At 55.1% G+C, this 27,788-nt stretch overlaps 1 protein-coding gene across 3 annotated transcripts in view; it reads right to left on the reverse strand.

The window, feature by feature from the left end:
• The window catches only part of KIRREL3 (kirre like nephrin family adhesion molecule 3), a 547,667-nt gene that overhangs the window by 7,257 nt on the left and 512,622 nt on the right, over positions 1 to 27,788 (reverse strand). For 2 of the 3 annotated variants that reach the window (XM_042906396.1, XM_042906398.1), the window contains exons 6-13: positions 25,218 to 25,368; positions 19,107 to 19,212; positions 13,304 to 13,452; positions 11,860 to 11,987; positions 10,257 to 10,383; positions 6,356 to 6,456; positions 4,039 to 4,237; positions 2,457 to 2,492 (exon numbers count right to left, since the gene is read on the reverse strand). In XM_042906396.1, coding sequence (XP_042762330.1) covers positions 2,457 to 2,492; positions 4,039 to 4,237; positions 6,356 to 6,456; positions 10,257 to 10,383; positions 11,860 to 11,987; positions 13,304 to 13,452; positions 19,107 to 19,212; positions 25,218 to 25,368 — 997 coding nt within the window. The remainder of the gene's footprint in view (positions 1 to 2,456; positions 2,493 to 4,038; positions 4,238 to 6,355; positions 6,457 to 10,256; positions 10,384 to 11,859; positions 11,988 to 13,303; positions 13,453 to 19,106; positions 19,213 to 25,217; positions 25,369 to 27,788) is intronic. The other variant, XM_042906397.1, reaches the window with a different exon arrangement.

Genomic DNA, 27,788 nt, shown 5'->3' on the forward strand with positions numbered 1-27,788 from the left:
TAGTACCCAACTCAGGGGGTTGTTATGGGCTTTAGATGAGTGAATGTGGGGGCGCCTGGGTGGCTCAGTCAGTTAAGTGGCCAACTTCAGCTCAGGTCATGATCCTGTGGTCCGCGAGTTCGAGCCCTGCATCGGGCTCTGAGCTGACAGCTGAGTCTGGAGCCTGCTTTGGATTCTGTGTTTCCCTCTCTCTCTGCCCCTCCCTTACTCTCGTTCTGTCTCTGTCTCTCTCTCAAGAAATAAATAAACATTAGATGAGTGAATGCAGGTAAAGGCCTTGGAACTGAGCCTGGTTCCAGGTCTATTCAAGTATTTTCTCCTGTTTCTGTATGGGAAGAAATGTAGCAGGTCAGAACCTTAGATGAGAAGAAAAGTCCTTTTAGAGCCTCCCTGTCCCCTAACCTGTCCCACATAGTCAGTGTGGATGACTGCAGGACGTCTAGGGATTTGTCTTGGGCTGGGGGTTAGCCTCTCATTGCTGTTGTTTGCTTTAAAGCGAGGAAGAGAGGAAGAAGCCCTCAAGCTCTGGCCTCTGGATGCAGCTGGGGGGCGGTGGCGGGTGTCTTCCCCCCAGGGGGAGCAGGTGCCTGGGGATGGCAGTATCGGTGATGATGCTGGTACTCTCCTTCCACCCCAGGGTTATGCACAGTAGTGCACTCATCAGCTGCCTCTTGGTGGCCAAGATCACTGTTAGAGTGACAGGGGAGGGGACAGGAGAAGGTGGATGTGGAGAACACTCAGGGATGAAAAATGGGAAGTGTTTGGGTTGGGCTCAACACTCAGAAGTAGAAGAGGGGACCAGAGCTCAGTAGAACTCAGACCCATGAGCTTGCTTTGGGCAAATAAGATGATTCTATCTCCAGGTTTTAATTCTTTTAGGAAAGGAAAGCTCATTGGTTCTGTACTTTTGACTTTTATTAATTTGCGTTTGATTTAGTTCCTCCTCGATTCCTAGTGAGTCTCCTTGGAAAAACTGGAGTCTTGTCTCAGACGAGCTCAGAGCCAAAGGATGACCATGAAAAGTTCCTGAAGCTCTCCATACCTCAATATTCTCCCATAAAACTAGAGAACCAGGCAATGAATGGTATCTAAGGTGACTTTTGACTCTGGCATCCTGTGAGGCCACCTTTCCTCGACTTGTTAACAGCTGGGAAGGCACCGACTTATCTGGAGAACTGTTCCTGAGTGGGCAGGCAGGGGCAGAGAGAGAGAGAGAGAGAGAGAGAGAGAGAGAGTCTGCTGGGAACAGGGGGACCACCGGGGTGGCATTCCCTGTGCAACCCGCTTGTGTATTTTCTCCTTGCCTGGCTCCCTGAGGTCTGCTCTAGGCCACCTGTGCAGGTTTTACTTCTCAGATGTCCCCTGGAGAGGGCCTGGAGGGAGGGGAGGCCTGCTCAGCCTCTCCTCCTTCCAAGGAGGGGGACTGGACTCTGCCATGAAGGAGGGTGTCAGGGACTGCAGATGAGTGTGAACAGACACAGGTGAGATGGAGACAGGAAGGCGACACCACCTCCAGCTCTGGGAGTGGCTCTGAGGGGTGACAGGGAGAATACAGCAGGAGCTCTACTGTGCTGCCTGGGAGTTGGCCTGTGCCAGGGCTGATGCTCTTAAAGGGGCATGTCCGCCCAAAGGGGAGGGTGTGTGGGCCCCACAAGGAGTCTGATGAAGGAACTGGCAGGGCCTAGCTCCTTCAGGGCCCATGTGGCAGAGGACCCCCCACATCTTCCTTATGGTCTTTGTCGGGCCCCGTGGAGTCTGGCTTGCAATGCCCTGATTCTCCTTTTGGGTTCCCGCTTGGACAGTCGGGGCAATGGTCCTCCTGTGGGTTCCTAAGACAGAGCCACTGAATCCTGGGAGCCCGATGACCGCTTTGCTGCTGGGAGCCTAGAGAGGGAGGCACTGCCCAGCAGCCTCAGCAGGGTGGGTGCGATGACAATTCCATGGGGAGCTGTGTTGGGGAAGGGGGGCAGAGGCAGCTGAGCGGAAAGCATGGATTAGCATGGATTATGCAACCAAGGTGCTGGGAGGCCCTGGCATCCTGGGAAGCACGGCCAAGCTGGTGATGATGTTGAGAAGCAGGAAGAGTCAGGGAGAGCCTGGACACAGAGGGAGGCCAGGCCTGGGGGCGAGCTGACCCGAGAGGGGAGGAGTGGGGCTTCCAAGAAGAGAAGGGATGGGAGGGACAGAGGAGGAGGGGCAAGAACCGGTGTCCTGGGCTGCGAGGAGCCTTTGGGCTCTGGTGGCAGTGACAGAGGGGACAGGTCTCTGGAGTCCGTGGACCCAAGCTGGCTGGGAACCCCTCTCCCTGCTCTGGCTGCACTAAAGCCTGGAAGCGGGGGGAGGGCAGAGAAGTTAGTGGCCTGCGCAGGCCTCCCTCCCCCTTTTAGGGCCCCTCCCCCACTAGCCCAGAGGTCCCTTCCTCCCCGCCCAGGGAGCTCTCATGTCTCCTTCCGTACCTGCTTCCAGCCCGGCTCCCGACTTCATTTCCGAACCTGTTTGGAAATAAAGCAAGCGTCCACAGCCAGGGCCTGGCTGGCCAGGGTGGGGTGGGACTGGGGCCGGCCATCTGGTGGGGATTGGGATGAGGGGCTCCCTCCTCTCTCACGGTTCCGGGGACCATCCCACAGACCCAAGCTAACTGAACTGAACTTGGAGTTCTTTCAGACTGACTTAGAAGAGACTCCAGAGCGGGGGAGGGACCAGAGAGAGAAGTTAAGCTTGGGAGGGTGGGAGTGTCTGGAGAGGTTGGGGTTTGAACACTAAGGGGAGGGCATGGAGGTGGGGGCACTGAGGGGAAGACATGGAGGGCAAGCAACGGGGAGGGGGCGCTGGGAGGGTTTAGGATGATGTGTAGATGATAGTATGCAAATTATGTGCAAAGCATTATGCAAAGCAGCACCTATTAGTGAAGAGGTATAGGGAGACATTGATCCACAGGGTAGCGCTGAGGTCCAAAGGGTCCAGCTGAGACCACCTGCTGGGCCCAGAAACTCTTGCCGGGGCCTGACAGCCTGTGGGTGAGCCTTCATCTTGGAGGAGTCAGACACCGCCAGGGCCGAGGACCCTGGACCGTCCTGTCTGCCACAGACCGAGTCCCCTGGCAAAGGGGCAAGACGTGCCGCCCGTCCCAGGACCAGCCGTCCGCTGAGCTTCTGGGAACCGTGCTGCCGCGCCCCTCTGAGGCTCCCACCCTCTCGTCCACATGAGACCTTAGAGCAGACACTGGAGTTCTCAGCATCTCCCTGACCAGGAGCTGGGCAGTCTGTACATGGGGCCACAGTGGGGTGAGCCTTGTTCCTCCCCCTTCTCCTCTTCCCTCTCACACACCCAGCAGGTCTGAGCCCTCCTGCCCAGCGCTGCCCTCTGATGGGGGCGGGGGGGCCCTTCAGAGCACAGTGGTGTGTGTGTCTCCTATGTTCCTGGAGGAAGTACAGGTGATCTGAACCTGACCCCCCAAGTTCCGGGGACTGGGGCAGCTCCAGTGTTGCCCCTTAGCCTAGCATGTGCACTTTGGGGGACTTTCAGGTGACCGGACTGGCTTGTCATCTTAACAGGCTAGGCCAGGCTCCCCAACACATCGCTTCCAGTGTATCCCCGCAGGGACAGTCCTCAGTGGATCACACACCCCTAAGGGCACTAGGGAAATGCCAAGTGCACAGAAGCCAGGGCCCTTAGAAGCTGCTGGAAGGCTGATCATGGCAGTCAATTTGGCTTGCTCTGTGGTCGGTCACCTATCCCTGAAACGTTGCCCTGAAGAACCATCATCCTCAGCAGTTTTCTCCCCATCTCCTTTCCTGGTGTGGGATAATGGCTTTGCCTTGGGGGAACTGGACCAAAGAGGGTCCCTTCGGTGACCTGACCAAGGCCGTGTAGCACGTTAGGAAGAGCGCTGTGACTTGTCCTTGGGCTCAATCTGCCTGTAGCCTTAGCTGGGCTCTGTCCCCTCAGGACCCCGGAAGACCTCGCCTGGGGCCCTGCCCTAGGTGGGGAGGGGGCCTGCTGGTCCCATCACCCCCTGGTGGCCCCGGAGGCTCCTACCTTGTTCCTTGAGCCGGATGATCTCCGTGTCAGAGCCGAAGCTGTTCCAGGCGGTGCAGTTGTAGATGGTCTGGAAGTCAGCCCGAACGATGTTGCTGATGGTCAGGGTGGAGATGACCCCCTCCTCGGTGCTGACCGTCTCCACCGTGTAGCGCCCCGATGTCCCGGACTCCAGCACGTTCTCCTTCCAGGACCAGGCCTGTCCGAGTTGCTCAGTTAGGAGAAGATGCCTACCAGAGCCACCATGCCGCCTCCCAGACGGTATTTCCATCGTCTTAAGGGAAGCCTTAAGTGGGTCTGCACTGGGACATTTTCCAGGCAAACAAGGAACGCTGTGGCAGCGATTGGAGCCCTCCCTCGGCTGGCCTGTGCGGGTACCCCTGACCCTGTGCTGCCCTGGCAGGTAGAGGCAGAAGACCAGCCCCAGAGTGACTGAGCCTCGTCTTGCGAGAAAGTGGTGGTCAGTGCAGGCAAATGCTTGGAGGGCACCGGGGAGCCAACAGTGCTTTCTCATGCTTGGGGCGGGTGACATTTTGGACTGGATCATTCCTGGTTGTGGGGGCTGTCCCACGCACTGAGGGAAGTTTGGCAGTATCCCTGGCTTCCACCCACTCGATGCTGGGGGCCCCCTTCCAATTGTGACAAACAGAAACGTCTTCAGACAATGGTAAATGTCCCCGGGGTGGGGGGGGGGGGCAAGATTGTCCCAGTTGAGAACCACTGGCCAAGAGTCAGAGCTCTATGAAGAGAGAGATCAGGAGTGAGTGGACTATTCTGCAATGGGCATGTGTTACAGTTATCATTTAAAAATTTTAAACACGTGTATTTATTTATTTTGAAAGAGAGACAGCGTGTGGGAGAATGGGGGGAAGGGCAGAGAGGGAGGGAGAGAGAATCCCAAGCAGGCTTCACCCTGCCAGCACAGAGCCTGATGCGGGGCTCGGTCTCACAGAGAGTCGAAACCAAGAGTCGCACGCTTAATTGACTGAGCCACCCAGGTGCCCCTCATTTTAAAATATTAAAGAGTGATGCAAAAGGGGAGGTGTAGGTATCAGTTCTATGGGTGAATTCTTGCAATTTTTGTGTGAATTTTTGGATGGTGAGTGAATTGAATGCCCGAGAAAGTATGTAACAGCAATAATACTCTGATAATAATCGGAGTTTACAGAACGACATCTTTAGCTTTAAAGCCTCAGCATCCCAGCCTCTGGCAGTCACAGGCACCTGTTGTTCAGTGAGCGTCCCCTACGCCCTCCCTGGCACCACCGCACTGTGGGAAGGTCGAACAGCCCTGTGGAGCTGACCCTGGGGCAGTCTTCTATGTCCTGATAGAATAGATGTCTTTCCTAGGCAATGGGGATTTACTAAAAATAGTATCTGACTCCCAGGAATGCTGGAAAATGCTCATCTTTGTTTTCGTGCCTGGGCTTGCACCAGTTTCCGATGGACTTGGGTGAAGACCCTTGCTTTTGCAAATGCAAACACCCAGCAGGGCCAAAGTGTGAACTCTTCAGGCTGCCTTAGCTGCACTGCGGGCGTGAGTTTTGAGGAAGGGAGGGGAAATGGAATGATACTTTTAGAGGCGAAACCTTGATAAGTGGGGTAGGGCTCTCCGTGGGCATTAGGGCAGTGGAGGCCAACATAGAAGGACTCTAGGGCATGCAGAAAGGGAGTCTGCGGACTATAAACCACACCCTTTAAGATTTTGCCAAAGTTTGCCTTGAACCCAGGAAAGGGAAAAAATCACCTGGCTTTTTTTTTTTTTTAAGTTTTTTTTTTTAAATGTTTATTTATTTTTGACAGAGAGAGAGAGAGAGAGAGAGACAGAGCATGAGCAGGGGAGGGGCAGAGAGAGAGGGAGACACAGAATCCAAAGCAGGCTCCAGGCTCTGAGCTGTCAGCACAAAGCCCGATGTGGGGCTCGAACTCACAGACCTCAAGATCATGACCTGAGCTGAAGTCAGACGCTCAACTGACTGAGCCACCCAGGCGCCCCTCACCTGGCATTTCTTTCAGCCAACCTCGCTTGCCCCTCTGCTCCCAGCATGCAGAATTTGCTTGGAAGCATTACTGTTAGGGCACAGCTGGACAGCAGAGTTAAATGCACTTGCAAATGAACCCTGGGATCACCTTGTCTTCGTGATGCCTTTCCAAGAGAGACAAGGCAGGTATACTTTCCCCCACAGAGGACAGGAAGCTTGGAGGTTGTGCACTGACTGGCCCAGTGGTTACAAGCTTCGGGCTGAGGTGACCCGCCAGGCTGCTGGCTGTGCTGGCAGAACCCCAAACCCTCCCCTCCCGGCCCCAGGGCACTTACAATTCGGTCGGGGGGCGGCGTGCTCCGGATAAAGCACTTGATCTGACCCTTCTCCCCGTGGAGGGCATGCTGGGTCTGGGTGCTGGAGATGATGGGGGGTCCTGTGGGGGAGACAGCATCACATCAGGGATTCAGGAAAGGCAGGTTCCCTGGCTGGACCCTTCTTGGGCTTGTTCAGAAGTTGATCCATTAATTCAAGTATTCAGCAAACATTTACCGAAGGCCTGTATGTGTAAGGTAAAGTGCAAGGCAGGAGACTCGAAGATAAATTAAGCGTTCAGTCATAAACCTCTCAAGGGATGACGAGTGAACGCTTCTAAGTCAGAATGCCCAGAAGACATAAATAACTGTAATAAAAGGTGGTGAGTGTTCGTACAATGGAGCAGTATGGATGAAGTGCTGACCGACTTCAGAGGAGAGAGAATAGTTCTGCCTGGCGGATGGTGGGGAAAGCTTTATGAAGGAGGTGGGAAACTGAGAAGGGAGTAGGGGAAGTGTCCGGGAGGAAGGCCACTAAGTAATGCTGGCTCTAATGTCACCTCCGCCTTACCCAGCGGTTTCCATTTTTAAGCCATTTTCCCCCACGGCCAGGAGAGGGTGCTCTTGCCTAACAAACCAGGAGTCCTTGCAAGGTTGGGCAAGCCCGGGAGGAAGAGAAATAAATGGTGGGATGTTGTTCCTCTACCAAGGGGAGATCACATTGGGGATCACCAATGGCCGGACACGTTCACAGCTCTCATCTCTTAGGTGTCTTAGGAGAGCCCGTGGTTCATTGTTTTGCCTGCTTCCACTTACACACCAGGTGAGACCACGCTCCAAAGCTGATCCTGACATCCCATCTAGTGTGGCGGGGGGAGGAAGGGAGAGAGAGACAGAGAGAGGGAAATGTTTGTCGATGTCTCCAGGAGTACCTGCCTTATCCACCTCATCCCACAGCCTAGACAGTCCACCTGGAACCTGCAATCTAAGAGTGCTTCCCGTCCAGTTCTGCCTTTTATCTAACCTAAGTCTTTCCTACAGGACGCCCACCCGGCAGGGAAAGGGGGAGGGAGGAGAGGCTAATTCAGCCATTTGTTCAGCTAACTTCCTGGCTGGATTGGGCGGTTGAACAAGGGGTGTAGGGATGGAGACCTTCATGCTCCCTTCCCAATCCCCGGGGCAAAGGTTGGAGCTCTGGTGGCGGAAAAGCGAGGAAAAAGAGCTAGAACAAGGGATCTGGAGGACAGGCAAATTTATGCTGGGAACAAAACAAAATTCGCTGTAAACATAATTGCTGTTTATTAGCCACCTTAATTAAAACAGATTTGCATTTCTATGAGTACCTCTCAGCCAACGGGTTTGGGGGGGTACTGGGAGACACTCAGGTGACTGCTACTGAGTTCAGGATGGCTAACAGCTGGGACCCTCCAGATAAGGGCTTCCAACCCGGGGCGCCTCTGAATGTGGGTGGGGCTAGTTTCTCTCTTGGATATTTATGCTCCAAGAAGTCTTTGGCCAAAAAGGCAGGAGGGCTGGATGTTTTAGGAACTTGGAGGGCACTTTGTTTCGCTGTTAGCTGAAAGTAATGATACCACAAAACTGTTTCCCTTCACCTCCCAGGAACTAGGAATTCTCCGGGGGTGGTCCTCAGGCATTCTAAAAGCCATCAGGCAAATGCGTGTGTTTAAGGGCTTTTTAGAGGAAAAAAGAAATCAGAACAAAGGTAGATGGGGTTGGGCAATCAAAGCACAGCTGGAGTGTGGTTTATCTCCCCTTGCCCATAGATCCCAGGTTGGAGCCAAACCAGTTGAGACATGTGCCAGTTTGCTCCCCAAAGGGCAATGGGATGCAGTCGCCCACCAGCCGGGATCTGCTGTGAGGAGAACCCCATCTCGTTTTGGATCCTTTCATACTGTCCTGTCTCTTGAGCCCAGTGTAGGCCCCTTTCCAAAAGGCTCCGCCATCCCTGCACCTGTTCTCTAGACAGTTCCTCTCCTGTGCCTGGCTGGCAGGCTCTTCCCCCTGGGCCACTTAATCCATCCCCGGGCATCAGGGCAAGATGACCTTAGTTTGGCAGAAACAAACGAACGGCTTCCTTGCTTCACTCTGATCCCTTGGGCGTTTCTCTTCCTGGAGACCTGGGGGAGCTGGTGCCAAGACTGGCGGCAGAGGAGGGGGTGTAAACATGATCCCTGGCAGGTGCAGATTAAACCCTGGGTAAGTGCCAGGGCACAGGCTGGGGTGCCCCTTCCAAGAGAAATGTCCCTCCAATGTGTACGTCCCTCTTACCCCCCCCCCCCCCAAGAAACCACTTTGAATCCCTATTGGGAAATGCCTGAATGTGTAAAGTGGCAATGGGATGTCAGTCCCTCCTTTATCCACCATTTCCCCTGAAACGAGGATGTTCCTTGAACAGCTTCAGGCGTGGGGACCCTGGAGGCCACGTGGGAGTCTGAAGGCCCCCAGCCCGGTGGCCGCAGTCATGGGCAGGGCAGCGGGGGAAGCTGCTGATTTCACCAGGGCCTGGTGCCGGAGCTGAGTGTCAGACTCCAGAGCAACAGGAAAAGGCTGCAGCCTGTGTTGCCATGGATATACGGAGGCGCGCGATCAGATGCTGTTATTTTTAGCCCTGCAGCGCCAATTTATTGGTGGTGTCCTGGGGACACAGAGGAAGGCAGGAAGACTCCTGAGTCAGGGTTCTGCCCAGGACAGGTGGCCTGTGAGTGCCCCCGGGGTCTGAGCAGATTCACCCTCCCTCTGGGGCTGCCCTGGCTCTTGGGGAGGGGGAGAGGAAAAGAAATCGATGGAGGGGGTCTGGCTAATGAGGAAGTCAGAAGGGGATGGCTGTGGAGGCACCAGGCCGGTTTCAGTTTGCCAGGGAAGGGGGAGAGTAGATGAGGCTGCCTGTGGGCAGCTTCCTGGATCGAGATGAAGCCGACGGGGCAGATTTCTAGAACACGACTCAGCCCCTCCTCAAGACCCCCATCTGGGGACAAGACCCAGAGGCCCTGTACCTGTGGGTCTGGGGCTCAGAGCCCCAGGACTTTGACCTGAGGCATGAGGAAGACTACGTGGGGCGAGGGGGCTTGAAAAGGGAAACCAAAAGCCCGGTGGAGAGAGGAAGTTTGGAAACACCAGAGGGACTTGGCCTTAGCTTTTCTCGCTCTCTCAAACCGGCAGCTTTGGTTCCCCACCATGGCCCAAGCACGTATCGTGACAGGGACGTTGGATTTCCATCTTGGTGCTACAGGCTTCTCGGGTCTGACCCAGCTTCTCTGTGACCTTCTGTATCCCACCATCCGAGCCTGGTTCGACGCACCGTCCCCTAAATGTGTCATTTAACAGTCATCTAGTAACCCGAACTGTGTTCTTGGAGAGATATGAAAACGCTCTCCTGCTGTAATGGTTTTATCATGTGTAATAAGACACGTTCTGTGCCTTCAGGAAGACCCCCTGAATGCTTGGTCTTGCGGAAATTGTGGCAGGTCTCTCTGCTTGAGCAGCTCTAATGCAATGGGAAGGCGCCAACCAGGAGTCACGGGAGATGCTCCCTTAAATGCCCTGCAGGGCCAAGGTCAAGGTCAAGGGTAGACACAGAATCTAAATTGATTGTCTAGTGACCCTCTGACCCTCTCTGCCTGGCCAGGATAAAATTCATTAGTTACCACTGTTAGGGCTGGGACCCCTTAGGAGTAACAAAGAAGGAGGAAGGTGACCCATCTAGCCAGGTCCTTCCTCCTCTCGGGGCTGGGCTTTGACACAGGCTCAAAGAGGTGGACAGAATTGCTATGGATCCAGGGTTGGAGGTGGGAGCAAGGTCCAGAACCAGCGACAGCCCTTCTGAGGCAATGACTGGGACCAAGATGCCTTGGGCCCCTCTCTGCTCCCTCCCACCCCCCCCTAGCATGAGTGAGGGTCTTACCATTGACTGTCAGGGTCACCTCTCGCTCTCCAGCTCCCACCCGGGGCACCACGGCTCTGCACACATATTTCCCAGCATCCTCTTGACGGACGGTTTTGAGGGTCAGTGTCTTTTCATTGCTCAGGACCTAGGAGAATCGGGGGAGGATCAGATACAGAAAACGGAGCCCGGCTCTCTCTGTGTCCGAAGAGAACCCGAAGAGCTGAGAGGCAGGCCTGCTGGACGTGACAACAGTCTCCAGCACCTCAGTAAGAACCAGGGGAGGGGTAGGAGGCAGGGTGGCCACTGAGCTGTCCAGAGGAGGTTCACAGCACAGACGCCTCGGTGTCTAAGGGCCGGGCACATGGGGGAAGGGGTGAGTGTGGAAGGGGGAGGGGCACCTCCTGGCTGGGGTCCTGAGGCTTTCTCACACAGGCAGGGCTCCCCACCAGCCGGTACCGGGCTGGTCCCGCTGAACTTGTTTGGGGGTGCCTGCACCTGTCTTTTCTGAGGCATTTTCAGTATCCTTTTGAGATAGAGTTTGGGGTGACCCAAAGACTTTGGCATTAGCTAGCTCTGAGTTCGAATCTTGACCTTGGCAGTGACCTCCTGGGTGGCTTTCGGCAGTTGCATATCTGCTCTGCTGAGCTTTCCTTATTTCTGCAGTGGGGGGCAGTTGTGCTCATGGGGTGGTGCAGTGCCGGCACGTACTAAGCTGCACAGAGGTCGGTTTCTATCTGCCTCTCCCTTTACTTCCCTCCCCAAGGCTCTCGCTGGTCCTCCTGAGGGGAGGGACGTCTGATAAACATACACACACTAAAGAACACATATATTTTAAAAGAGGAACACAAGAAGAAAGCAGCGTTTAACTCAAAAGCTGAAGGATTACTTAACTATTTGGGGGAAGTTGAAAAGCCTTTCTAGAGACTTTTACTCCCAGCATTATTGGTGGCCGCCAGCTTTTTTTTTTTTTTAAGTTTATTTATTTATGGGGGGGGGGGAAGGGCAGAGAGAGGGGGACAGAGAGAGAGCATCCCAGGCAGGCTGGACACTGTCAGTGCGGAGCCTGATGCGGGGCTTGAACTCATGAACCGTGAGATCACGACGTGAGCCAAAATCAAGAGTCGGATGCTCAATTGACTAAGCCACCCAGGCGCCCCCACTTGCTTTTTCTTTTTTTTTTTTTTTTTAGTAGAGTTTGTGATAGGACAAAATGGTTCAATGTGTTTAGGGTTAAAGGGGTTCATGTGGGTACTGGGGTCCCTCTCCTCTTTTTTTTAAATTATTTTTCTTTATATTTGAGAGGCAGAGAGAGACACAGTGCAAGTGGGGGAGGGGCAGAGAGAGAGGGAGACACAGAATCCGAAGCAGGCTCCAGGCTTTGAGCTGTCCACACCAAGGCGGATGCAGGGCCCCGAACTCACAAGCCGTGGGATCATGACCTGAGCCAAAGTCGGACGCTCAACCGACTGATCCACCCAGGCGCCCCATCCCTCTCCTCTTTCTGGGGCTCTTCTCCCTTCAGATCACCCTGGAGGCTGATGTCCCCAATCTAAGAGTGTGAGGGGCCCCAGAAGGCGTTCCCATGGTCAAAGGCCCTGTGGGGTCTGAGTTGAGGACTTACCACACCAGAGCCCCGCTTCATCCAGACGATGGTCAGGGATGGGTTGCCTGTCCAGGCACAGCTGAAGACGGCATCAGAGCCCAGATCCACGAGCAGCGACTGGGGCTCCGTGGTCATCCTGGGCCCAACTGTGAAGGGAGGATGGGGGAGACAGGGCTCTTGATGGGTTGGGAGCTTGAGGAGAGGGGTCCCAGAGAGGGACACCGGAAGTAAGAGACCCCTGTCCTCCAGCCTGGCCTCCCTTGGGCCCACCCACTGGCAGCAACAGCCCTATTTCTGCCACGATTTGCCTCCAGGGCTCTCCCATCTCCTGCCCTTTGTTCTGGTTCTGGGAAGTCCTCTCCACCCCTCGCCCCACCCCAGCCCCAGTGCACAGGCAGAGGGGACTTCCTCCTGCCCCAGAAATCCTGGGCATTAGGATCTTTATGTGTCTGCCCTGAGGGCGTTTGCCCACCTCCTCCATGCTTCAGTTCTGTGCCCTGGAGTTGAGTTACCCTGTGCACCGGGCCCAGGTCCCAGAGCCCTCCCAGCGTCCTCCAAGGGGCTCTGAGATAAGGAGTACAAGGTAGAAGAAGCCAGGCCTCTCCCTGTATTCTCCGCTCTCCCGGGCCCTCAGGTCATCCTCTGTTCCAGCCCTGCCCAGCTTTTTTCTAACCCCTGGGAAGTAGCTGGGCCTGGTCCAGTTTCCCATGCCCCTGCTAAGGGTTGGTGAGCGTTAATGGAAGCTCCTCTCCGGCTCCCCAGCACAGAACACCTGTAACCAGAGCCTTCTGCAGACCAAGCCTTGGTCCCCAGAGTGGGTGCAATGGTGGAATTGTAGGCGCAGTGAAGGGAGGGTGTGCAGGGAGCCGCTTAGCTGCTTTGGAGGAGCAGAAGAGTGTGAAATCCAGGGTCAGGAGACCGGAATTAGTCCCTTGACATAAAAAGGGAGTAACAGCACTTTCTGTTAGGGCCACTGGGGCAAGGGGAGGGGTCAGATATAAGAAAGTTTGTCAAAGTGCCTTTAAAATCAGAAAGTGTAGTAGATGAGCTAACGCTTATTGCCGCGAACACATCCGGCCTGCCCGTCAGTGATGGGCTGGTTCACCGGGGTCCCTCCCAGGCCGTCGGAAGGGATGTGTCCTCGGGTCTCTAAAGGGAGGGAGCGGATTCCCAAGGAGCCTGGCCTGAGCTCTCCTTTTGCCACTTGCTCACTGAGTGACTTTGGGCCTCTATCCCCTCATCTGAGTGACGGGAATAATAATCCTTCTTCCCTGGGTTACTACGAGGGTCAAGGTAAACCCAAAACACCACACGAGGAAGCTTTTCTTAAAGCGGGGAGCGCTGTGAGCTTGTGAGGCGTTGTTATGTTGTGTGCGTTGAGTCCAGCAACGGTCCCTCTGGCCCTGAGCAGAGATACCCCAGGGCCGGCTGGCCTGGGGAAGCCCCCGGCAGCTGCACTCACAGTAGACGTCCACCGTGCGGCTGATGTTGGTGCTGCCCAGGGCGTTGGTCACCTCACAGGAGACAGGCTCTGAGAAGTACGTGTAGTCCACAGCTGTCCGGTACACTTCTCCGGATGCTTCCTTGATGATCTGGCCCCTCTTGGCCCACCTGCAATACGGGCCCCGCATGCGGCTGTGGACCTCCAATGGCCAGGGTGTTCCTCCCACCCAGGGGCATCTCTCTGGGAGCTGGAAACCCCGATCCCTCAGGAAAGTGAGTCACGCATGGGGCAGGCCCCCCTAGGGGTCCCGTGGTGGGGGCAGGAATCTCCACAGAGGGATACGTGACAAGAAGGTTGTTCTGGAGGGAGGGGGGTGGACTACTCAGTGGGTCAGCCCGGCTGGTTGGCTAGGAAATGGATAACCCCCCCTCGGTCCCCCAACAGCTTGGCCATCCCGCCCTGAGCTCTTCTGAGGGTGCTGTCTTATTGGGATCCATGCTGGAAAGGCCGAGGTCTAATGTCATGTGCCCATACATGCATGCACACCTGCACCCACACACACACCTGCACCCCCCATGCACATGCGTGCACACACACACACGCACATGCATGCACACACACATACAGAGAAATTTGATTTCCAGACAAGGTGAGGAGTTGTGGGAGGGGTATCAGCCAGGGGTCCCGATGGCCCTTCCTTGCACTCAGCCAGCTCGCTACCTCTCCTGTCTCGACCCCTGTCCCGAGGGTAGGTCCCCTCATTGTGCCCTCTCTCCCCTCCCATGGAGGGCACTTGCTCTTTTTCCTGCCCAGTCTCTACACTCCCACCCTGGCTTCGCTCCCCAGGGCCTTGGCTCCTTCAAGTTTGGTCAGATAGGTGGGAAGAGGGCTGTGCGGACATCTGTCATCTGTCATCGGCCAATCGGTCCCACCGAGGGGAGAGACTGAAAAGCCCTGGGCTTGACTTGGTCCAGGCCCTGGGGCGGTGATCTCTGCATTGGACCAGTGACTGGGCAGCTAAGGCAGTGCTAGGAGCCCCCAGGTGTGTGTGTGTGTGTGTGTGTGTGTGTGAGGGTGGGCCTTTCTTTACAGATCTCCAGGGAGAGAGTTCAGTAGCTTCCTCTGGTTTAACCTCATTGTGGACAACACTTACTTAAAAAAAAAAAATTTTTTTTAACGTTTATTCATTTTTGAGAGACAGAGAGTGAGCTGGGGAGGAGCAGAGAGACGGGGTGACAGAATCCGAAGCAGGGTCCAGGCTCCAAGATGTCAGCACAGAGCCGGACACGGGGCTTGAACTCACTGACTGTGAGATCATGACCTGAGCCGAAGTTGGATTCTTAACCGACTGAGCCACCCAGGCGCCTGACAACAATTACTTTTTAAATCACAGAACCTCCAACCAGGCTCCTCCTATTCCAAGCCTATTTTGGGGGGTGTTTTTCTTTGTTACCCCATGATCGTGACTCCCGGTACCCACAGTCTCCCTGCCTTCTTCACCTTCCCCTTCTCGTGTTCCTGGAGCCTTTCCCAGCACCACAGAGAACCATTTCTTGCCTTCTCTCCCCCGGCTTCATGCTCAGTCCGGCCCGGCCAGCCCCGAGAGATGGCCACGTCTTGGCATCGCATGAGGCGCCCAGGCTGGCACCATGTGGTTATTATCGTGAGTTAATATCACATAATTATTAAGAACATGATTAATAATAACAATTATAGTTTAACAACAGAGCGAACCATAGCTCCCCGAGAGCTTAAGGAGCTTCCCAACAAACTATTATGAGTTATTCATGAATCATTTCAATTTCTAACTTTAATTTAATGACCAGACTTCACAGTCAGGCACAGCCCCTGCCTGAGGCAGATGAATTCAGTCCCAGGCACACGGTTGGGGATCTACATCCAACCTCTGGCTCCTTCGGCCTTGCTGAATGAAGGAAGCGTGGGGTCAGGTGGTGGGAGGCTGAGGGGGGCTGCAGCTGGCCGGACCTGGAGGAGGGGAGTGTGAGCCTCTCCTGCTCTCCCAGGCCTGCCTCTGGCAGGGGGTAGGGAAGCTAGGGCCCAGGCCAGCTGGTTTCACAGGGCCATTCTCTTCTGTCATTGGAGTTCCTGGAGAAGATGGGGCTTTCTCCTCTTCTCTGGGGCCTTTCATGGTGTAAGTCACAGAGGGAGAAAGCTCCACCTGCTTAGCCCTGAGGAGGTTAGAACTGCTGGGACTCCCACAGGCCTGGAGCCCAGCGGGACGGCTGGGGGACCGAGCTTTCTTGTTCCCAGCTGTGCTGTGGGAGCCTGCCCCCCTATGCAGCGGCTACCCTTAGCCCCCTAAGGCCTGGCCCTACCTCAGTGGCAGAGTGGGGCGCAGGAGGATTTCCTAGACTCTCCTGTCCCAGGGTTGCGGGCAGGAGCTGGCTGTGGAGGCTGGGCCCTTCGCAGCCCCACGCCAAGGCCTTTTGGGGACACCCCAGGGGTCTCCTCCTAATCCTGCTCAGTCTTTTTCCTCCCTTCCTCTATATTCCTCTCCCACACCAATAAAACCCTCTGTAGGGATTTCTTCCAGAAGCTCAAACCACTCCTTCAAGCAGTTGGCCACAGGGTCAGGGGTGATCCAGGAGCAAACCCGCAGCTCTCCGCCCTCCCCTTTCCTCTCTCTCCTTTGGCTTTGCTTTCTCCTCCTCTTCCTCCTTCCAGTTGGATCCTGTGCACTCCCCCTCCACCCCACCTCTGCCTCCACTGTTGTCTCCACCGCCTCCCTGAGCCCCTCTGAAAAGGAGTCAGATTAAGCCTTTCCCAATCAATGTCTAATTTGGCCCAAGTAAATGTAAGAGGATTAATTATTTATATCACAGAATCAGGAGGCCTGGCTGTCACAGCCGACAGGCTGTCCTTAAATAGCCCTGCGTTTTACGCTGGGTGGTGGTCCCCCCTCCCCGGTACCTGTGGGGAGCGTGGGGGGCATGGGAGAGCCTGGAGGACAATACCGAGAAGCAGGTGGGGAGCCACACTTCATGGTGAACTCGGGCCTGTTCTGCCCGCCTCGGGCTCCTGGTCCTGGGGGGCAGCTGCACCTGTTCCCATGCCCACCCGTGTCCCCTTTCTGGGTGTGGGGGTGGAGGGAAGCCTAGCTCTACTTTCTGAGATCACAGCCTCTTCGTCGAACAGGAAGAAGCAATCAAGATGAATGGAAGTAAAGAAACACAGATCCCTGCAGTCTTGTCAAAGTCAGTTGGGGAAAATCGATGTACTTATGTGAGGAGATTTGTTTAAGGCTTTGCCTCTTGGATCCCAACACCACATCTAGAAGGACCATCTGCCGGCTGGGCGAGCCCTCTCTCAGGGGGCGGAGCCAGCGTGGGTGGGTGCAGGGCGGGGCTGCCCCCTCCTTTCTCCTCCTCTCCCTTCTCTCCTGAATTTTCCTAGTGGCCAGAGGGGTTCCCTAAAAGTCTCTGGAGTCCCGAAGGGAGCGTGGTCCACACTGAAGTGTTTTCAGGGCCTTTGGCTAATCAGAGGGCCGTGAGGGGGAGTGAACATCTGCAGGGAGGTCTGTCCCTCCCTGCACCACACAGCTGCCCCTCTGTAACCAGGGGCTGACCTGTGACCAGGGAGCTGGAGGCCAAGAGAACCTACATGCTCTGTGCTTGTTTGTTTGTTGACTTTTTAGTTTAAAAAAAAAAAAAAAAACCCAAAACATTGTGGGGCACCTGGGCGGCTCAGTCAGCAAAGCCTCTGACTCTTGGTTTTGGCTCAGCTCATGATCTTGCGGTTCGTGAGTTCAAGCCTCCGGTTGGGCTCTAAGCAGCCTGCTGCTGGGAAGCCTGCTTGGGATTCTCTCTCTCCCTTCTCTCTCTCTGCCCTTCCCCTGCTCATGCTTTCTCTCTCAATAAACAAAAATGACAACAAAACTACAACACACACACACACACACACACACACACACAAAACCACTTTGAAATTGTAGAAAAGTTGCAAAAGTAGACCAATTAAGTGCCATATTCCCTTCACTTAGATTCACTAGTTGTTAATATCTTGTCATATTTCTTTATGATGGATGATCTCTCCATACGGAGATTTGAACCTTATCATCCACATCACTGGTGTTCTGCCTTTGGAGAGTGGTGCCCCTGACAATCAGGCCCAGCAGCCTGGTTTCTTGGGTGTTTGCTCACCCTGTTCTGGTCAGAGGGCAGGGGTGGAGTGGGGGACATCGCTGGGTCCTAGGGCACAGCCCTGCCCTCTGCCCAGCCCTTCATAACCTGGCAGATGACCCAGAGCCTGGCCGCGAAGAGAAATGGAAGTTGTATGCTCTGGTCTCCTGGGTCCAATAGGCATTCTTGGGATGGCTATGAGGGTGAACGTGGGATGTGTCTGCTTGGGTGCCTGTCGGGGTCAAGGGCTGCCCAGGGGAATGGGCATTTGTGGGCCCTAGTGTTGAGGGATTGCGGGAAGATAGATGGAGCAGACAGCAGAGAGAAGCTGACCCTGTAGAGAGGAGCCCAGGCATCGCAGGTGCAGGGTAGAAGCCCAGAGAAAGGGCATCTCTTTGGGTCTTTGTTTTGCATCTGAAGACAGATGCCGGATCTCAGCCAAACCAGACCTGCCCTCCAGACCTCCAGGGCCGCACAGTCTCGGGGATCCTTCTCCTGCCTCTAGCCCAGTGAATGGTTAAATTGGACAGGACAGATGGGCTCCAGCCTCTCTTAAAATATCCTCAAGGATAAAGTCTCCGTGCCTTTCCTGGTTTTTGGTTCCAGTGTCGTTTAATTATCTGCACTGCAGGGAGCTCCTCTTTGCTTCCAACCTGAATCTCTAGCTGCCTCTTTGGCCCATTTCCTCTTATTGTGCCCTCTGGGCTGCACCGCCTCTCGTCTCCCCTGTCCTCCACTCCCACTGGCCGGCTGATTATCTAGTCTGGGACCATTAGCATCCCTGGCACCGGCTGATGCTGCAGCTTAATAACCCATCTCCATGGCAGAGGCGACACTCTGGGCTCGACCATCAAGGCTGGGCTGGTGGGAAGGACCGGACAGAGTTAGGGCCGCTGGGCTGGTGGGGAAGGACCGGACAGAGTTAGGGCCGTGGCGAGTTCCACACGGCATCTCAAGGAGGTGAGTGTCTGCCCTTGAGCGTCTCCGAGGGCACGCCATCCCCTGAAATCTTGTGCGGTGGCGGTGCACAGGCAGGAAGGTGCCCCGATGAGTCAGCCCGCGTTATGAAGTGCCTGGTATGTGCCCCGCGCTGTGCTCCACGCTGAGCGCCCTAAGTGGCTAAATTACAGTTCTTGCCTTCGAGACGCTCCATCAACAGGGAAAGATAAGCGTGTAAAAAGCAGTGGTGCTTTTATCAGTGTTGCGAGCAAGGGGCGCACAGGGGATAAGGGTATAGACGATCCTAGGTGCCTGCTGGATAGGGCCAGCGGCCCCGGAAATCTTACCCCACGCAGGTGAATGGTTTGGTAAGCACGTGGCTAGAATCTGGGTTCTGATCTTACTGCTCTTCCTGGTTGTTTTGACTTTTTTTTTTTTTCCCTGAGCTTCTCTGCCTCTTTTCAGAGAGAAGGAATAAACAAGCGATCCAGACAGAAGGGGGAATACCTCCTGTTTCCAGTGGAAGGTACGTGCGTGAAATTTCATGGGCATGAGAGAAAGGAAAAGTCTACCTGGCCAGGGGTTGGATGGGTGTGCGGGGAAGGGAGAAGGATCCTGGACACCGGTAGCAAAGCAAGCACTGTGCTGTGTGCCCAGGGCCATTATCGACACCCCCTGTGATAGGCAGCAGGGGTGAGGAGGGGTCCAGTGGCCAGGCGGTGCCTCCTTAGCAGGACTCTTACCTGTACTGGGTGACAGCTGGGTTGGCCTTTGCAGAGCAGTGGAACGTGACGACGTTGTCCTCCAGCACCGGCTGTGGTTCCACCGACAGGTTGACGAGCGGGGGGTCTGAAGAGAGAAGAGAGTCCCTTGCAGGCTGGGGAACTGTGGCCATGGTTTGGGGGGGAAAACGGGGCAGGAAGTTTCCCAGGGTGACATGGGGGACAAAGGCCAGAGATTCTGGTGAGTGGCCACCTGCTGGTGGGCCCCCTAGAAAGTTGGGGCCCTGAGCAGAGGGCTCCCTTGCTCCCTGGGGGTGCCTGCTTCAGCACTGCTGGTGGTGGTGGGGTCTGGGCTCCCACTGTGGATTCAAGGTCTGGTGCTTAAATGAAAAGCCAGCCAGGAAGCACAGTTGTCTGGGCCCCCAGAAGCCTGCTGCCTGCCCATCTTCCATTTGTGAGAGGGAGCAAAACACTTCAGACAGGAGAGGTGGGCAAAGGGGGTGCAGGGGGCACACAGAGTGGGGGGTGGTGGGCACTAAGCCCCATTTAAATACACTTTTTTTTTGTCTTTGAAATGTCTGTTTCACATCTGTCTGTGTAAAGGTTCTGGTGTATCTGTTAACTTCAAAGTGGCATTTACACCCTTTCATCAGCCTAATCATCTCTGCTGGGCCCTGACTGGTGTCACCCAGCCCTCAGCTCCCCAGGCTGGGCTAGTCTTTCTCATTCAATGTATGGGGAAGCCAGGCACTGAGGTGCTAAATGGTAGGAGGTGGAGGAGGCCGGAAGAGAAGGAGGGAGAGAGAAAGGGGGAGGTGGAAGAGGGAGGGAGCATGGGAAGGGGGGGAGAGAAAGGGAGAGGGAGGGTGGGGGGAAAGGGACGTAGAGAGGGGGGAGGAAGAGAAGGGGAGGGAGAGAGTGGGGAGGGAAAAAGAGAGGGAGGGAGGGAGGGGAGAGGTAGAGAGGGGGGAGGGACAGGAAACAGAGACACAGAGACCAAAGGGATGGGAAGCAGGCAGGGTACTAACATAGAAGAGAGACATGGAGATGAGAGAGCGACACAGAGAGACAGACAGACAGAGACTGAGATATGCAGAGGAAGAAGAAGAAAAAGAGACAGAGAGAAGCAGAGAGCAGAGAAATGGAGAGAGATGTATACACAGGAGCACATAATCAGACAAAGACTTCAGACTAAAAGCGAAAAGACCAGAGGAGACAAGCAGACAGAAGGCGACAGGGTGTTGGGGACAAAGACCACACAGTAATGAGAACTAGAGAAAAGGGACAGGGAGAAAGACGTGGAGAGATGGAAAGGTGGAAACAGAGACCAGAACCCATTCTTCCTTGTCATGGTCTACGGGATTCAAGTCGGGGGTGAGTGAGGAGGGCAGCTTGGTGCCCGCCACCCAGCCAGCGTCCTGGGCTGCATCTTTGGGCTGGTCCTCGCCCAGGAGGACAGCAAACTGCCAGAAGGGCATGTGGGCTTCCTAGGGGTTCAGTCCAGCCTATTTTCAGGAAAAGAAGAAGGCGATTTCTCAGAGACCATCGAGAAAAATGCTGACCCCTCTAGGGCGCGTGTGAAGGGCACCGCGAGGGGAGCAGGGCTCCAGCCGGCCTGGCCTGAGCCTGTTTGAGACCACAGGTGGGGTTCTGAGACCCTCAGAGAGTCACCTGCTGGAACTGAGCCTAGCCCACCGCAGAGCTGGGAATCATTTGAGCCTGTGGCTCCGCTTTTTCCTGCCGGTGCTCAAGCTGGGTCCTGCCTCCCTGCACAGAGCTGGGGCCAGGGAGGTGGCCCGCAGGGCTGTGCTGGTATCTGCAGACGGCTTGAGAGATGCAGGGGCGGGGGTGGTGGGGAGAGAACTCAGGTCCCTGAGCAGCAGGTGGCTGACTGTTCTGGGGACCCTGATCTCCCCACATGAGCCCCCAGTTCCGGAGGCTGAGCACGATCCTGGGAACATCTGCTACTGCAGCAGTGGAGGAATTTCATGGAGAATTACAAGCGAAGTGACAGGTATTTCAATGATCTCAGTCTTGGTCTCTAAAGCGTAATTCAAGTAGCGACGAGTGCGGCAGGGACTTAGCCATGAGAGCTCTCCTCCCACCCCCTAGGAGAGCTGAGACCCCCCAGAACCCTGTAGTGTCTACCAGCTGCTGCCCATCCGCTCCGTGCCACTTGTCCCAACCCAAGCTGAGGGCCGCCAGCTTCCTACGTCATGGCAGTCAGGGGCCCTCTTTCTGTGCAGGGCTAGTCAGCTAACCTGGGCACCCCAGGGCTCTGATGGCCCCACCCTAGAGATGTGGAGACCTAGGGAGGAGCTTGCATCTTGCTGTGCATTCGAGAAGCATGTTCTGAGGCAGAGGAATCTGGTGCTCACCATCTGGAACCAAATGCATGGCTGGCCCATGTCCACCCAATCCTGGGAGGCAGAGTGGAGTCCCTCAATCCAACTCTTATTTGAGGAAGCGATGGTGCCAGTTGGGTAGAATCTAGAATCTATCTGCCACAGAACTTGAGGGGGTAGTTCCAGGAGGCCTCTCCCCACCTGGATGTCCTTTATAGGGTTTTGAGTCCTGGGGAGCAGGGCAATGGAGCATATGCCTGTTGTGGGACCCATCCTGCTGCCCGTTCCCCTTCTCCATTGCACACCTGCCATGCTGAGCTCATCCTGTGCGTGCCTCTCTCCCGAAGCTTCCTTACCTCTGCAAAATCCTCGGCACCCTCCCCCCTTTCTTGAAGGGCCCCAAGAGAACGGGTCCCTAGGCGGCTTATACACTTGCTAGTCTCACCTGCACCTCCACCCCAGACCCCGAGATGCCTGTGTCCCTCTGTCCACCCCTCTCCTCTGGATGTGCAGGGTATGAATTTTCAGGAGTCTAGCAGGCTCCCGAGGTATAAATAGTGTATGTCATATCCAACTATTAAACACGATTTTAATCCCACTTGTGATGTCGGTTGCATTAACTTGCAGGAGGGCAGCTTTGATGTAGCTGGTGGAACTGAGATCATATTGAACAGATGTTACAGCTGAGAGTCTGTTAGTGTTTCCATCAGCAACCTGTGTGCGCGAGTGTGTGCGTGCGTGTGTGTGCGCGCGTGCGTGCGTGTGTGTGTGTGTGTGTGTTCAGGGGAAGCATTACATCGAGGAGGGGGTGGAAAAGAGAGAAACTCCATGACTCAGTGATTTTATAGCACATTCATTTGAAACTTGGCAGCTGGATGGCAGCGTCCAGATGTAGCGAGACTTTGGGGGTGTTAAGCTTTCTCTCCCATTACTCAATCTGGGGGTTTTGTCTTCCGTTGGGTAACATATAAAGACCAAGGGAAACAAACAACAAATGCGCTTTTGCTGAGTTTGGATGCTTCTTGGTTGACTGAGAAAATGAGCAGGTTTGCAAAAGCGGCTTTAATCCGGCCCATGGTGTCCACGGTAAACAGCTGGACGCTTACTAAACGAACAAATGGAAAAATGGAGGAGGAAGGAGTCTGGGGGAGGTGGCGGAGGGAGCGCGTGCTTTTGCTGGGCAGGTCCACGCAAGCACCTTAGGAGAGGGTGCAAATGGATGGAGGCCTGTCCCCTGTCAGGGCTGGGAGGGGCACCGCACACGGGGAGTGCTCCCCCTGTGCCTGGCCCTGTGCTCCAAACGCCACCTGAAGGACTTAATTTGATACTCACGGCCACCAGATGAAGTCAGCATTGCCACTTCCACATACAGATGAGGAAACTGAGGCACAAAGGGGTTAACTAACCAGGCCAACATCCTTCAGTAGGGGGCAGGAGCCAGAATTCAAACCAGGAAGAATGCTGTGGCCTTAACCACTTCCCTGTCCTGCCTCAGACGGGGCCCACCTAGGAACCGGGCACCTGGGTCCTCGGCCACTCTCCGATCTCATTCCTGATGCTTCCCACCTCCTGGGGCTGAGGTGTCCTTGGAAAGACAGCCAGCCAGGGTGCAGAGACCCGGCAAGGCTGGCGTCCTCCTCCTCTGATGCAGACCGTCATCTGTGCGCCCTGGTGAATTGATCGTCTCATTAGAGGGCATTAGTAATAGTTGGTGGGCTATTAGGATGATGCCTTTCTTGTTGACAGGAGAGCTTCTCCTGGTGTGATGGAGAATGGCCTGGAGGGGAGTGTGGCTGCCGCCAAGGTGTCCCCCTGCCGGGGCCAGGCTGCTGCCGTGGGGGGCTGCCGGCTGGCTCCTTTTGTGCGGATTCCGTAGCTGGCGTGGGCCTCCTGACCAGGCTGGGGCTTGGCGGGGGGCACACCGGCAGCCCAGCAGTGGGAGGCTTGGATGTCTCTTGTCCCCCACCCACATGCCTCCCAGATCTGGCTTGTGTTTGAAGAGAGCTCTGATCACGGTCAATCCAAGGGCAAGAAGAAACTCTGGACATCATTCGGTCACAGGACAAGGAACGGGTATCCCCAGAATAAAGTGACAAGCTTAGGCCCGCACAGCCCACGGTGGTGGGGCCTTTTTGCATGCTGGACCACCTGATCCCCAGAGTATTTTGCTTTTTCTCAAGAGCTGGGCCCACAGCTGCTGCTCAGAAGAAGCTGGTGGGTGTGGACAGCCAGGGCTGGGGCAGGACAGGCAGCCCCCTCAGGGCAGCCCCATATTCACAGGATCCGGGATCCTCCGAGTGAGCGGCTCCCTCCCCTCAGCCTGGTCCTGGGTCTGGCAAGAGCCCCACTGTTCTTGGCTCTCATTAAATGAGGAATAGAATAGTTGGTGGTGATGAGGGAGTAGGGGTTACTAGCCAGTGAGGACAGAGAAGATGAAGCCTTCTCCAAGAACTCCGCTGTGTCTGAGTCTCTAGAGCGAGCCTGTCTGAGGGTTACAACTGTTTCCTCTGCCCTCTGGGATCTAAGTGGCAGCTGCCAGGATTCTAGACAGAGTAAGGACTTCGGCTCGCTGGGCCCTGCCCCTCCGGACTCCAGATCCCTGCCTGCGGAGCCAGGTGGAGCTCAGAATCCAGAAGGCTGAGATGAGCCAGGCTGTTGGGAAAGGTTTGTAAATGAATTTGATTTAAAATGAATGAAATAATAAGAAGGAAATGAATGCCAGCCTGTAGTGCTTAACGTAGCACCAAAACAGCCCCCGGCACATGGTGGCCTCATGCTCCCTGGCAGGGAGGGGGATTTAAGAGAAGAAAAGTCAACTTTTGAGTGCTGAGACCTCAGACCTAAACTAGTCCAGTACTGGGAGGAAGGCCGCTGGACCACCTTGTTGAACATTTTTGTTGTTGTGGTGGTGGTGGTTGTTCTCTGGGGCTGACAGGCACTTTAGGGAGGTTTTAGGAGACTGTTACAGAGTCTTTTTAGGTGACTTCTGGAATAGGATGCTGGGGGAGTTTTAACGCATCAATCCTGTTAACGTTAATCGTGAGGACAGACGCTCGCTGAGGGCCCGCTGCGGGGAAGTGTAGAGGAGGGGTTACCAGTGCGGGCTCTGGAAAGCGAGGCTGTCTGCGTTTGACAGTTATGTGGCCTTGGGCAAGCTGATCAACCTCTGGGTGCCTCTGTGTCCCCACGTAGGGACCACTGTCACACCTACCCAAAAGGTTGTTGTAAAGATGAAATAATACGTGGAAAGTGTGGGCTGACTGAATGACCACTCTTCTTCTCTCCCTGACCGCCCCTTCCACGAGAGGGGCCCCTGGGTCCCTAGCTTCTGTAGGGTATGTGCTGCTCACCCACTCCGGGGCCCCGAACACCCTGTGGCCCCCAGTATCTCTGCTCTGGCTTCCTCTTCAAGAAGGGGCCCCCTGGTGAAAGCAGGCCCGGGGACTGACTCAGATATTTATTGATGTAGAAGTTCTACTTATACAGGTTTGGACATGTGGCTTGACCATGTCATTTGCCAAAGATCCTCATCTGATGTTGTTACTTCATGTGACAATAAGAAGGACAAGACCTTTGGGTGCCCATAAATACAAACCCGGCCAGTCCGGGGAGCTGTCTGACCCATTTCCTGTCTCTGGACACCCCCCCAGAGAGGGGGCAAGAAGAAGCTGGCGTGTGGCTCTAGGGAGCTGGTTATCCAGGCCTGGCGTTTTCCCCCAATCCGTGCTCCGGGCAGGGACTGCCGGGTGGTTCCTGCCCCAGGCCTGGGGGCCGCGTCAGTACTCACGCTGGATGTCGATGGTGACTGAAGTCTCCTTCCCTCCGGGGATGGCTTTGTTGGTGGCTCGGCACACGATACTCTGTCCATTCTCCACATCGCCGGGGGAGACAAAGAGCGTACTCACGATGCTCTCACGCTTGCCATCCCGAAGCAGAGTCTGGGTGGGGCGGGGGGAGGGGGGAGGAGGGCAGGGAAAGAAGGCCACATGTCACTCAGCGGCGATGTCCTGGGCAGGAAGACATGCTCCAGCCTCGCTGAAAGGAGAAGGAGCCCTCAGGTCGGGACACCCAGGGGTGCAAGTCTCTGTGGAGAGCTGGGGGGTTACTCGAGCACTGGGCTGCAGAAGGAAAAAGCAACTAGGTCTTCTATCATGGGGGACAATCAGCCTGGACTTGTATACCCCAAAGCGTAAAAGAAACCAGGCCGGGCCCAAAGGAAATCAGGTTGCAGGTGTCCTCTGGTGTTGGGGGGAGCCTCTGGGTTTGCAGGCAGCACTGAGAATGTGCCCAGCGGCAGAGGGTGCAGTTGGGGCATGGGGGTAAGGGCAGGGCTGGAGCGGGGATGCAGGTATTGCTTTATCTATGTGAACCCTTCCAACGTTTCAAGTCATTTCACTTCCTGACCTCATTAGAGCCCCAACCCATCACAGGCAGGACAGATGCCATTATCTTCCACGTGACAGATGAGAAAACAGGTAAGCTCAGGAGAGCCCACGCAGCTCCACCGAACTTACCCTTCAAGTTGGGGTTGAGAAAAGGGGGCTGAAGAGCGTCCCCACCCCCCAATCCATGTCTTCACGGAACCTCAGAATGGCAACTTATTTGGAATTAGCGTCTTCAGAGGTAAGCTAAGTAATCGGGAACTTGTTAAGATCTTGAGATCATCCTGGATTTGGGGCAGAGGGTAAATTCAATGACTAATGTCCTCAGACGAAGAGGAGAGGACACAGAAAGAAACAAGGAAGGTCACCTGAAGACGGGCAGAGCCCGGAATGACGGGGCCACAAGCCAAGGAACGCTGGGAGCCTCCGGGAGTGGAGGAGGCAAGGAAGGACTCTCCCTGGAGGGATCACAGCCTGCTGACACCTTGCTTTCAGATTTTTTGGCCTCCACAACCCAGAGACAATACATTTTGGTTGTCTTAAGCATCAGTTGAGGTGCTTCGTTAGGGCAGTCCTTGGGAACAAATGCAAAGCCTGAAAGCCTTTCGGTCTCCTGCCTTCCATCCCTTTGTTTTCAGGGGTTCATGCTGCAGCTAGTTCCGCCATCATTGCTGTGCCCCCTTCCGGCTACCTCCCCATCAGTTTGGTGCCCCGCACTGCACCCTGAGCTCACGGTGATCCACTAAGGTAAGGTGCTGGGGAGCTGTGTCAGGCAGGGGAGCCACTTCCAAGGTGGGACTGGACTTGTTCGGTACTCAGAGACTTCTGATCCTGGGAAGCTCCTTAACCCCCTCCAGAGAAGGGTGCTGGACGCCATCTTATTTTGGCTTGCTTAGGGCCACGGGATAGACGAATAGACGTTACTTCTCAAAACCTCCTTTAAGATAACAGCGACACTGTTCTCACCGGACCCCACAAGGAAGGGAGCATTATCTCCACTTAGTAGAAAACTTAGTTCAAAGTGAGTCGGGGCCTTGCTAGGCAGGGCTGGGATTTGCACTTGAGAATGGTGACCCCCAGAGCCCAGGACTCTCACACCACGGCTCCCTGAAAGCTAGATGGTGGTTAATATGATCTTCACTTAAAGGTGGGAACAATTCGAGAGATTAAGCACTTTACGTTCATTGAGCTACTCAGCAGTGTTGAAAAGGAGAAAGCAGGCCCAAAATGGAGTTACTTATGTTAAGGGCCCCACATCAGCAAGGACTTCACACCTAACCTAATGCAGTTTCAAACCCCAGCCCTGCCGGAATGTGACATTTCACCAGCCAACCTAGAAATTCTTGGTTAGCAGGAGGAGGTCATCCCTCTGTTACCCCTAAGAGTGAACTTGCCTGAAATAATTCATTCTTTGATTATAATTTCCTTTTATTCTGCCCCTTCTCTCCCTTTAAAAACCTTCCATTTTGTAGACCTCCTTGGAACTTTCCAGTTCCTAGAAGAGATGCCTCCCGATTTATGAATCATTTACTAAAGCCAATTACATCTTTACATTTACTTAGTTGAATTTTTGTTGTTTAACAGCACATAGGCAGCTGGAACCTGCTCTCTGGGTCCTCAGTTCTGGGGGGTCCTTCTCAGCATGGGGCAAAGCCTGTAGCCTCCAACACCAGGAGAACATGACATGAGCCTCTGTCTAGAACAGCATATCCAGCTTTAGACAAAGCCAGGTCCTGATGCCAGAGAGATCCACAGAGCAGGGCAGTGGTCCAGACTATTTCTCTCGCATGTTCTAGAACTACCTGGGCCTGGGCAGGCTCCCGTGGCTTGAGGCCTCACCACACATTCTTTTCTGGGCCTCAGCCCTGGGCAGAGGGGTTCTGGAACTGGGCCAGGGCCGGGGGGAGTGATGTGGTCAGCCCCAGCAAGCCAAGGGGTGGGTGTGGGATAAGTCAGTGGGATAAGGGTCTGTAGAT

The sequence above is a fragment of the Panthera leo genome, chromosome D1 (genome assembly GCF_018350215.1).
Source record: "Panthera leo isolate Ple1 chromosome D1, P.leo_Ple1_pat1.1, whole genome shotgun sequence".
Lineage (NCBI taxonomy): Eukaryota > Metazoa > Chordata > Mammalia > Carnivora > Felidae > Panthera > Panthera leo.